Raw genomic sequence first — 12,311 nt, forward strand, 5'->3', positions numbered from 1 at the left:
CAGGGCTGGAACAGATTAATGGCATTTACATTCATTTCAATGTGGCGAGATGATTTGCTGAGTAATGGGCCTAGTCATGGAATTAATTAAACTTGTAAGTCAACACTCCACTGTTTTTAAAAAAATGACAAAACATTTGGATTTTGTTCCTTTCATGGTATTTTGTTTTTAATTTACAATTTCATGGTGGTTAAACGTGTCAAATTGATCCACAAAGATTTTTTGGCACAGCAAATAAATCTTTTTATGACAGCCTGAAGCTAATAATTTCAGTCCACATTATTTCCAATGGGAAAATTTGTTTCTCAAAACATCCTGCAAGTCATCGTTTCTCAGCAGATTGTGTTTGTATTGGATCTCATAAAATAGCAACACACAATAACATAAAAATACCCCAGAACAACATAAAACAACAAACACAAGGCAGAGAAAGAGAGAGAGAGAGAGAAAACGAAAGGACGTTGCTCAGAAGTCTCATCCTTCCCGTAACCATGACAACAAGGATGCTGGCAATTACCCCAGTTAATTGATCCACAAGTAGCCAGTAAACACTTTTCGGGTAACAGTGACACAATGTGAGGTGCGAAAAAGTCAGGCTGCCTTACATCGAGTGACCAGCCTCAAATCTAATTGGAGGAGGGAGAGGGGCTGTTTCTAAAAAAGGAACATGTTCCCTGGATGCAAGCGGATGACGCAGGGAACGTACGCTCGGCGTGGGTGTATAAAAAAATCTACGGCGGGCTCTGCTCGGCGCGCACATGGCCAGAGGAGTGAGCCGGGCTCTGAGCTCCTGATATCCATGACGAGTGAACCGATACGAAAATGAACACGACCGAGAGGTTCACCCCCCTTGGCGGGCATCCTCACCCGCCACACCCAGCCCTCAGCCCAGCGGTCCAGCAGAAGCACCCGAAGGTGTCCAACCTATCCAAGACAGGGCTGGGCCTCCTGGAAACAGTCAAGGGACGATGGAGGCAGCAGGACAAGAGAGGCACGCCGGAGGAGGCCTGCGTCTCCGGTGAGGTTGCGCCGGGTGACATCAAGCCCCGGAACTGCCAGAGAATTGTGGTGCTGGGCGCTCCCGGGGTGGGCAAGACCAACTTGGTCAGGCGCTTCCTGGGGGAGGAATTCCAAGAGATGTACGAGGCCACGGCGGAGGACTTTCACAGGAAGCTGTTTCACGTCGGAGACGAGACGTATCAGGTGGACCTCCTGGATGCCACCAGAGAGAGAAATTTCCCGGCAAAACGGAGGCTTTCCATACTGACGGGTATGATCATGAGTAGTCCTTGAAATCCGAATGGGTTCTTCTTATTACTGTATTTGATCAATACAGACAAGATCAGGCACTGAGCTTGTAGACATGATTATGGGGATTTATTATCATACTAGTTGGCGGTATCCTCATTACACTTCTAATGTTTAATTAAAACAAAAGACTAGTGTTATTGTCAGTAGAAGTAGTAGGAAAGATGGGATTCATGATTTAAATTTTTCGTTACAATTGCACTCCTAATTGTTTTAGATTATCACATACATACATAATTATTTAGTCTTGTGTAACTGCGAGTCAAGTAGATGTCTCCACTAAATGTTGCCTTGACCTACAATAGATATGCACATGCACACTCTCATAAATATTAGGGCTGCAATGAGCTATTATTTTAATAAATGATAACTGTTGATTATTGTCGATTAATCGATGAATCTGCAACAACAACAAAAATTTAATTTGCACCCTAAGCCATGATTTCAAACTGACAGTGCACGTGAACGTAATGAATTAAGATTAAATTACTGGTTTGGCCCGTGATTTGCCAGAAAAAAGTCAAAATCGGTTGATCATTGTTTTCCAAACAAAAAATACATGTTTGCAAATGTTTTATTTTGATTCAACCCAAAAATTAGAAGTCTGCTTTCATGGAGGATGGCAGAAATTGGAGAATGTTTACTGTTGAGAGGCTAAAATTTGGACAAAAGGCTTACCAAAGGCAAAAATAAGTGTTTTGTTTTTAAATACAGATGTAATTCAAGTTAAGTCACTTTGTGTTTTTTTTTTTGTTTAGTTTGACAGTTAATTAAAACCAGAAGTGGCAATATACATCTCAAAGACACTTTTTTGAAAATGTCCTGTCTGTCTGCCAAACCGCTTGTTGTGACCTAAGTCTTTATTTTTCTTGCGTCCAGGTGACATCTTCCTGCTCGTTTTCAGTTTGGACAACAGAGAGTCCTTCAGTGAAGTTCGCGAGCTGCTCAGCGAGATCAAAGTCGCAAAGACAAAGTTGGTCAAGTCCAAACGTCCGTCGAGGTTACCTGTGGTAGTTTGCGGCAACAAAGCGGACCTGGACGCTCACAGAGTCGTCAGTCGGTCCGACGTCACCGAGGCCTTGACCCGGGACGTGGCTTTCTTTGAGACCTCCGCCAAGCTCGGCACCTCGCTGGAGGCCGTGTTCGGGGAACTGGCGGCCATGGGCGGCCTGCCCTACGAGACCACGCCGTCGCGGCATCGGCTCGTCTCCATGGTGACCTATCAGTCGCTATGCCGGCGCGGCCGCGGACGGAGCCGCACGCCCGGGGAGGCCGCGCCCTGCGCCGCCGTGGACACTTTGGCGAGGCGTCCGAGCTTCGGCAGCGACCTCCGGCTGGTGCTTGGATCAAGCGCCAAAGCCAACAAACCCGAGAGGTGTCCGATTCAATGAATTGCGAACCCTCTCCGCAAAAACCAATTGTAGTAGTATGCTGCAATGTTGTATTATGTAAGGAGTTATACTCTGCATAGCACTTGGCTGGACCGGTGCATTCCTATTTTTTGTACATAACATGGTCACGTTAAAAACGGTTCTTTCTCAACAGAAAACGATGCATACTGTATAGTCATGCAAATGACATGAATGTAAATGTTTCTTGGATACACTGAAAATAAAAACGACGAAGAAAAAAACCCTCCTGCTTTTTTTCTTTTATAGAAATAAGATCCAAAATATAAAAAAAGTCACGGTGCTATAATAAAACTTGGGATTATAATTATGACGTTGATTCCATATAAAGGTCCAAAGCATGTAAGGAGTCATCTGTTTCCAGGCAGTGATGTAAAACAACTGATCAAGTGTGCGTGTGCTTGGAGATGTGGGATGACTCAGATGAAAAGATGTGAAGCATCATCTCGTATTCTCAGATGCCAGATACGGTGCGAGTATGCTCAACGGCGCCTACACATGCAAAGGATGAGTAGCGTGGAGGAGGTGTGACGAGGTGAGTCAGTGCCAATGGGCCACATTAGGAACACAAGCGTAGTGCCATAAATGATAATGCACATAACACGCACACACATTACATGTGTACAACTATACAAATAGACGCTGTTTCTATTCGTACATTGGGGTTTTAATTGCTTTTCAGATATGATACTCTAAATTAAAATGAATTAACACTTGAAATGTATCAGCCGGTGTGGAATAAATGTATGCATTACACAAGTGTCACTTTTTGGATAATATTACTTTTCATGACATTTTTTTGACGAGCACTTGCATGTATAAAGGTAAAGAATGTACAAAAAAAAACAACCTGAAATGCCACTTCTATACGCTTTGATGTAGTTTTAATCATGAAATATATTTAATAATAGAAACAACTTTCAGTGTGATACAGTGCAATTGTCTAATACTGCAAATGACCACAATATAAACATATTGTAAGTAATAACCCAAAAAAGAGGGCTTTTGTATCTTCATGAAGGCAGATTTTTTTTTTTTTTTGGTGGGGGTTGTTGATGACCTCACTGGGAGAGAACAGAAAGCACTCCAGCAGAGAAGCATTGTACGGATATAATGGAATTAAAATATTGAATGGGTCACTTGAGAGCCAACCACTCATTATTAAAACAGGATGCTGGGAGTAAATGTTCTCATTAAATCTCAATGTTTATGTTACTCATTCATGGTTTGCTGCACACACCTATTTATTCTTTGAAATTCAAATGTAATTATTGAAATCGAGACCTATATATGTTTTTGTGAGCAGGCTGTCCGCTCAGGCACGTTCATCTATGAAACATGACAAAACGGCAGCCACTTTAATTCACTCTCAAGATTCTTTACATGTGTCTGCAGATTTTCTATGGGGGAAAAATAATGAGCTCATCAGTATGCAGTCCATGGTGGCTTCCGGAACAAACAGTAAACACACATGAAAATGTTGGACATTGACTTGTTTGTTTAGCCCTTTTGCTAACACAAATGAGAATAATCCATGTTCATTTAATTTCTGCCTAGATGCCAGTAAGTCATGACGGCATTTTGATGCTCAGAATCTCATTGTATTGAGTGAAACGAATGGATTCTTGATGCTACCACCGTGGGTTGACAAACTGGATCACTGGTCATCTTGGAGCTTTCGGATGGATCTGTCTTTCCAGTTGTAGCAGCAGCGCTGGCAGCATGCTGTCCAGTAACGCCAGGCCATTCCAGGAGCAGCGCAGTCCTCTAAAGGGGAGAAGAAAAACATAAAAACAAACATGTGATGTGATTCTGGCACGGATGTGAAACAATTTAATCTGTGGAGTCGTCACCCGTCATCGAGGGTCAGATGGCCACATCGGAGGAATTCTTGGACGTCAGTGGAAGAGTTGAAGATGTCACACAGGGTCAACTGTGGACTGAACAGCTGCCAGTGCTGTTAAATGCCACCGCATTGACAATTATAAACTGTAAATTCTGTTTATCAAACTGTGATGTCATGTGGCCTTTACACCACAGATGACTTTGTGGATTTCATCATCTGCTCGCCTAAGTTTGTAGATATGTTCTCGTAAGCCCAGTTGTTGAGGTCCACACCAACATGGGAACCGGAAATGTTCAATGTTAGTCGAATGTTTTTATCGAAAAGAGCTAGGACTATTGCAAATTGTACTGTTTTGAAGAGAAGGGATATGTTATTACAATTACCGTAGCCGAATTATTTAATTGGTTTGACTTCCTTCATAAGGAAGCGAGCCTTGTTGAATGCCAGCAGTTAACTCTCACAGCAAATAATTGTGACATTTATGTAGAGTGCGATGTAAAATGATGTGGACTGAGTAGAGTGCCTTGATGAACATTGCTAATATCTATCTGTCATTAATAGCATTGAAAAGTTGTATGTTGGAACCGTCATAAATTGGGGATCCCCAGTATCTATCTGCTATTCATCTGTCTGTTATCTATCTCTTTATTGATATGGCTATGTATCTTTTTGTATTTAGACTTCCACTAGTTTTCTTCTGTCAGGCCAGGCAATGTAAAAATTTGTGGTAGTCACAGACCAATTATCGGATGGGTCTCATTATTGGGGCCGATATTGAACATTTTAGTGTGTTGGCCTTTTTTTAAAAATCCAATGGCTCCTAGGCAAGCAGTTAAAAACTGCAATATTTTGCGATTCTAAGTTCTTTGCTGGCACCTCACGCTGGTGTCCTGCTGCCTAGTAGTTGTATTGAGGATGCATTTTTTTTTTTGTTTTTGAACTTAAAGACAAAAATTGACAGATAGGTGAACGATTCAAATTTCAATTATATTGATTTAAAAAAAATTTTTTTTACCTTACTGTGGAAAATTTGAGGGAGCTATTTGTTTGTTGACATGCTGCTGTCCTGCACTTTTTGTAAGAATTTTAATACAACGGTGTCTATTTTCTAAGAGTGAAAAAACTTTTTACATGTTACAAATCTCAAAAGCTGGTCAGTCAACATGTTCTTAAAGACATTTAAGCAATCTTAGATGTTGTTTGTATCATTATTATTAGTCTTTTTTTTACGACAATATTTGCAGTTTTACCGTAAAGGTATATTGGTTTTCAAGTATCAATTATCGGGCTCCTTAACTAGTAATCTGTATCGTTATCTACCCTGAAAAAAATCATATGGACCTAGTAGACAGCCATTTGGAACACTAAAAAAAAGGAAAAATGAAACTGACACTTCTAGGGTAATAAATATGAAACAATTATGAAAAACATTAAGTACAACAGTAAATGAGTGTGGCGATGTATTGTTCCACCACGATGCAAACCAAGGACCCCTTGTAATTGACTCTGTGGCATATGATGATTTTACCACATCACCTCGTGCGTGATGCCTTCTGTCATTCTCAATCCCATCACCAACACCTCCTCCAATCTGCCAACCAGAGAGAATGGTTCAGAAATAACAGGAACATGACAGTGCCCGTAAATGTGCTGATGACATTCTTTCTCATGGAGAGTGTGACTGCAAGGACACATGTGCGCGGCGACCGCAAAGTTGTTTGTCCCAGCTGGTGGTGCATGCATACTATTTGTTACAATTCACAATACGTGCCTCACGTGTCACGCAACACATCTCTGGGTGTTCGTGCAGAAGCTCACAGTTCAAGATGTCCCAGCTGAATCCTCCTCCGAGTGGCGTGTCCACCCTGCTGGACCTCGCGGATCCACACGTCGGGTTCCAGTGTTTGGGTGCGGGCCTCTCGGTGCGTGCCTCCCTCCCCAAGTGGAACGAATCGCCCGTGGGCTCCTGTTATGGACAAGAAATTCTCAGCGCTCCCTTTGAGGGTCACAGCTTTGAAGAGTAGGTTACCTGGACCAACACCAATGTATTGTCTTCCCTTCCAGTAGCTCAGGTTGTGATGACTCACTGCACTCTGTCGAAAAAAGTTTACAAAGTGGTCTCAGTATGGATTTCCACAAATTTAATTTGTGACCTGATCAAGCTCACAATAAATCAATTTTTGCCATTGAAATGACCGAAAACCACGAAATCAATCCACCCCCGACCAAAAAACAAACATTTCAAGGTATTATTAATGAACAAAAATAACACCCAATAACACAAATAACGCATTAAAACATAAAAGAAAATATAAGAAATCTAACTGCTTTTTTAGGGTAATTAATATTCGTGCTTTCAAGGGCTGTGGCCAAGTGAGTGATGTCAACAGCCGGAGTTGGACTGGCCAGCATCTGAGTTGTGGCCTATCGCAGCTCCTTGTGTACTTATTTGGATCTGAGTGTTTTGATTGTTTGTCTCATTCAAAAAAGAGCTGAGAGTACATTTACAACTTTGGCTCACCTTGCCCACATGTGAGGGCATCACAGTACCTTCATTATGGTACTCCATTCTTGTATTCCTTTCACTTTAGCAGTAGCATAAGTTAAGGTTGCTGATGACTGAAATTTTGGCATGCAACAAGTAAAAAAAAAAAAAAAAAAACCAAAACACCCAAGCGATGGGTCGTAATATGTTTAACTCCTCATTTGGAGCACTCTTTAGTCAACGAGTTCTTGAAAACAAACAAACAAAAAAAAAGCAACATTCATCCTGACTTCAAGTGAAACTTGTGATAAGTGTAAATAATTTGCTTCAGAAGCATCATACACCACATATCAGACAGTGTAGAGTATGAAGTGCTGCGTTCATGAGGGGAAAATGGTTTTACCATCTTTATGGGCATGCACCCCCCCCCCCACACACACACACACTCTGGGTTCTGCTTGCGAGAGACTAGTTGCAAGACTCATGTTGTTGTCATGGTAACAAAACACAGGCTGTCACTAGCCCAGCTGTATATTGGCCATTATGAGAGCTGTGTCACTTGCTTGAGATGGAAACGGCCTCATTTCTCTGAGACAAGAAATGTACGCTATGATACTTGATGCTTGGTGTATTTTGATGAGCGCATGCCACATGTGTCATGAAAGACATGGGAAATAAGAAAACCCTTATTTGTCTCACAAAGGAGAAATTCCCAATTTACAGCAGCAAAATTATAAAAGGGAGAAGTAGAAGAACAAAAGTGTATTTCTATAAAATATACATATATAAAAGAACATAAAGTATCTAAATAAATATAAATTATAAAATGTTTTCAAAAGTGGAAAAATGCCTCATATGTCTCTTAATTTTCCAATGCAAACTCACCAGGCTGTTTTTATGCTCTTTCTGAAAAGACCCAAGATGGTGCCAGTCTGATATAAAAGTAGAGCTTGCCTGCCACTTTGTGACATCCAGGTGCTAACGATGTTGAACTGAACGGAGGAGCATCTATTAGACGGGCCAAAGCGCTGTTTACTATAAAAATCATGGTTTGGCTCCATCTTGTGACATCTATTTTAATTCTAAATTCGGTGTCAATTACTTGCAGATTTCCACTATTCACAGTAAGGCTCGTTTTTCGACAGACAACTCACATTTCTGGCAAAGTTCGACACTTCATATTGGAGAAATCCATGCTGGTGCAGCATCCTCCTGGCGCTCTCGTACATATCTGCCGTCTCGTGGTCATCGGGCAGCGTCACCTGGGCGCTTTGTAGCTGTTTAAACAGCAGAGTGCCTCGCTCGGGCGTCAGCTGGTACAGGGAGACGTGGTCGTCGCAGGCCCGCAACAGCTCTGACAACTCCGCCTCCCATGATGCCGTGCTCTGCCCGGGCCGCCTGAACATGATGTCTACGGACACCTTCCCAGGGCATAATTTGCGAGCATCCTCGACAGTTCGCAGGGCTTGATGAGCGTTGTGGTCTCGGCCCAGCCTTGTTAAATCCTCATCCAGGAGAGACTGGAAAAAGAAGTGTCATGCTCAGATTGTGTCCAATTGATTTTTTGGGGAAAGCGAGTGATTCACAACAACAGTGAGGGAAATAATACATTTTAACTTAGCTGGCCCCCACAAATAATAATAATTTACAAAGGGTGACAGGCAGAACAAATAAGTGCTCTTCATAATGGCAGAAGGAACAATGGACCCGTGTTTCCACTTGTTTCCATTCATAGAACATTTTGCCATTCATAGAACACAAAACAATATACAGACGCTCCCCAGCTTACGAACGAGATACGTTCCGAACGATCGTTCGTAAGTTGAATTCGTTCGTAAGTTGCTTCAGTGCTATATTTTGTATGGAATGTATGTTTAAGGCTTATATAAGTATGTCTACTTGCTAATGATCGTCAAATGCATCGGCACTGCACCTTTCACGTGTTCCATTATGCGATCTTTCTGTTTATAAATGGTACCGACGGTCGAACGATTCATGTTGTATGCATGTGCAACGCTCACCATTTTCTCACCCGCATCAAGCTTCTTTATTATTGCCACTTTCATTTGAAATGAAATGGCTTGCCTCTTCTTGACACTTCCACTCTCACTAGAAGCCTTTCGCTTTTCACCAACCATATTGAATAATGGATGCACGAGATATTTAACAACCGGGCAGAGGAAGCCGGATTCGGGGTGGATGCTGGGCGAGCTCTCACAGCGCCTCACGTCGGTATTAGCGGCGGAAAGAAGCACTACACCTGTACTGTACTCGGAAAAAGGCGCGCAATACAAAATCTAACTTTTTCTTTTCTTTTTCGACATACCCGTAAAAATGTTCGTATGTACCGTTGTTCGTAACTCGGATGTTCGTAAGTCGGGGAGCGTCTGTAGTTTGCATTCAACTAAACAGGCCCAGATTTCACAATAAGTAAATTTGTGAGTAAATTAAGATGAGTTCATCATTCTTTCAGTGGCGTAAATGTCACCAAGCCTTCCCACGAAAATACATGAGTGATCTTCAATGTACAGTGCAAACTGCCATGAGATGGTGCCAAAGAACTACCTTTCTATTATCCAGGCATTTAGCATCATCTTGTGGCATTAAAGAGTATTTCAGCAAGTTTTTCAAGGACTAACAGAGAAAAACAACCTCTGAATAGGTGGTAAATTGCAAATAGACAGGGCAACACTTGATCGAGTATTGAAGTAAGATTTACTTGGAGTCCTATGGAGAAACGGTTCACCCCAGCGTGGCTAAAATCCTTCAATTTTGTCCTCCCCTCCGGAGTGGGATTGACTTCAAGTGAAACTTCAGCCTCGTCTGCCAGACTCGTCCGCCTGGAGATCGCTTCCAAGATGTCCGAGACAGTGGAAGGGTGAGCCAGGCTTGGAGTTCCGCCGCCAAAAAACACAGAGGTGACGCTGCAAGGACAAAGCAGGTGAAATGGCAGAAAGCAAGTGTTGTGTATCTGTAGAACATATGAAAAGGCCTTACCAGGACACCTTACTGAGCTGCAGCAGCGTGTCCACCTCCTGCTGAAGACACTGGCTCACTATGTGGTTGTTGTCATCTTTGGGGATGTACTTATTAAAGTTGCAGTAAGAGCACCGTTTGAGGCAAAAGGGCCACTGGGAGAAAGAAGGGGAATACTGTAATGCATTACTTTATCACAAATGAATTGTTGTAACTGTAGAGAGATGCTAATGGCAGAACACTGCAGGTCATTTTTTCCCACTTGTTCAAATCAAATTGCGATCATTTCAAACTACGAAGTGTCTTACGTGTACGTAGAGAGACGCTTCCTTAAGGAGACTCTCATGTTGTGCAAATTCCGATCCGTCCTCTGTGAATAATTGTCCGCTGCGAAGCCCAGAGAGGCAGCGTTGACCGGTTCCTGCTCCCAGCATACGTCCCCCCACTCTCAACGTGTGCCTCATTGTTTGTTGAAGCGCACGATTTATCATAGTTCAGAGTCACTGTTTTGTACAGACTGTCAGAGGAAAATATACCTCCACTTGAGTTCAATTTTGCGAGTGGAGGCTGGCTTGACCGCAGAAATACAAAGGTACGGAAATTACATGCGATGCTGTGGCTGTTAGCACGGCAAGGTTAGCACACAATTACCCTGTGTCAAGTAGCGCGAGACACAAGCGCTATATCCTCGTACGCATGGCGGAACCCTCCGAGTGGTCCTGGCAGACAAAGACGTGATACAGTATCGGGACAAAGTGAGGAAGCGGTACATGGTGACAGTGAAGAAGAGACACTCGGAAGCAGCTGTCAACCAACTACCTGGTGCTACTAGTAATGGGTCCAGCACAGCGATGCGTTGACGCATGCGTCGGGCTCACAGAGTAATCCACGGGTCGGTGCTTGTGCTGCTTCATTACATCACGTGAGCGACACGTGAACTGCACCGGCCCAGTCGAGACCAGTGTTTTTCAAACTTTTTTGAGCCAAGGCACACTTCTTTCATTGGAAAAATCTCGCGGCACACCACTAGCTGAAAATGTGAAGAAAAAAAAACGCTTGTTTGAATAATTAATCTGTTATATTGTTACTATAACCGTTTTTACCATTGAAGAATGACATTATAACAGCTTGAATTGGAATCAAATGAACACAAAGAAAAAAATATTTTCTCATTTTTCATATTTATTGTTTCACCGTCATCCTGCATTCATGCGTCTCAAATTCGCTTTTCTCTCGTCTAAACACAAGGCAATTGTCTAGCTGTTGCTGCTCCCTAGCGGTATGGGAGGGTACTATACGATTACTTTGTGGGCGATAGACTGAACAGGCATACAAATTGGATATTTTCCCGCGGCACACCTGACAATGTCTTGCGGCACACCGGTGTGCCGCGGTACAGGGGTTGAAAAACACTGGTCTGGACTTCATCGGCTGTGTCAACACAGTCTAGGCTGCTTGGCACAGTCCAGGCTGTGCCACTTAGTCCAGGGGGCGTTGACGTAGCAAAAGCCCGCCACACAGTGTTTATAAGGAAGCGCGTCTAGCGACGCGATGCCACTTGCCGAAACAAGCCAGACTTCATCCTCGCTCGAATAAAACTTTATTTTGGGGCAAAACTGAAAATACACAGATTACCAGAAAAACGTGTACGTCTGACTTCGAGCGTCGTGTCGGCTGTCATATACTAGGCTATTATTATATGATAAGTGCTTTATGAAAGTTTGTACTGTACGTCATACTCCAGTTGATTGAGAGGTCCCGCCTATACGGGGGAGTTCCAGAAAGTGACTGCGAGTGAGCTCACCGCATGTTTGATGACTCTGCCACGTTGTTATTAAAAGTCACATAAAACGTAAACCTTGTCGGCTGACCATCATTACATCGGCTAGGCTAGCTTATCTGTTGTCGTAGTTCAAATCTATAATATGTGGCTTGGGTTACGTCGGCGCCGTGAGTACGTGCTCGCGCTCACGCCCGCACAGCAGAAAGCAGCGGACTATCAACTTTTTTTTTTTTAATAGAATCTTTATTCGAACAAGTTATAATACAATTCTCAATAAACAGAAAACAAAATGAACATGTTATTAATACATACACATATTACAAACATTTAAACAAAAAAGAAGCCAGGGGATTTAAACAAAAATTTCAAATAAGGAGCATATAGCCAGAGTTTTAATAGCTTTCTTGTTTTTAGAATCCATAATAGAACTTAGGTACTGCTTTATTTCTGTTTCAAAAATTAAGAAAGGAGGTTTTAAATTACTCCATCTGGATTTGTGGATAT

At 42.5% G+C, this 12,311-nt stretch overlaps 2 protein-coding genes across 3 annotated transcripts in view; one reads left to right on the forward strand and one right to left on the reverse strand.

The window, feature by feature from the left end:
- On the forward strand, positions 1–2,929 carry rasd2a (RASD family member 2a). The gene is made up of 2 exons (XM_019897368.1): positions 1–1,270; positions 2,188–2,929. Exons 1-2 carry the CDS (start codon positions 823–825, stop codon positions 2,697–2,699), a joined length of 960 nt encoding a protein of 319 aa, XP_019752927.1. The 5' UTR covers positions 1–822; the 3' UTR covers positions 2,700–2,929.
- The window catches only part of rsad1 (radical S-adenosyl methionine domain containing 1), a 27,611-nt gene continuing 16,600 nt past the window's right edge, over positions 1,301–12,311 (reverse strand). The window contains exons 1-10 of one of the 2 annotated variants that reach the window (XM_019897366.1): positions 10,333–10,588; positions 10,046–10,179; positions 9,768–9,972; positions 8,203–8,568; positions 6,593–6,656; positions 6,382–6,529; positions 6,100–6,154; positions 4,571–4,674; positions 4,356–4,484; positions 1,301–1,317 (exon numbers count right to left, since the gene is read on the reverse strand). In XM_019897366.1, coding sequence (XP_019752925.1) covers positions 4,382–4,484; positions 4,571–4,674; positions 6,100–6,154; positions 6,382–6,529; positions 6,593–6,656; positions 8,203–8,568; positions 9,768–9,972; positions 10,046–10,179; positions 10,333–10,515 — 1,362 coding nt within the window. In that variant the 5' untranslated portion in view covers positions 10,516–10,588 and the 3' untranslated portion in view covers positions 1,301–1,317; positions 4,356–4,381. Of the gene's footprint in view, positions 1,318–3,764; positions 4,485–4,570; positions 4,675–6,099; positions 6,155–6,381; positions 6,530–6,592; positions 6,657–8,202; positions 8,569–9,767; positions 9,973–10,045; positions 10,180–10,332; positions 10,589–12,311 lie in introns of those variants that run through there. The other variant, XM_019897364.1, reaches the window with a different exon arrangement.

This window comes from Hippocampus comes, unplaced genomic scaffold (assembly GCF_001891065.2).
Source record: "Hippocampus comes isolate QL1 unplaced genomic scaffold, H_comes_QL1_v1.1 scaffold238, whole genome shotgun sequence".
NCBI classification, from domain to species: Eukaryota; Metazoa; Chordata; class Actinopteri; order Syngnathiformes; family Syngnathidae; genus Hippocampus; species Hippocampus comes.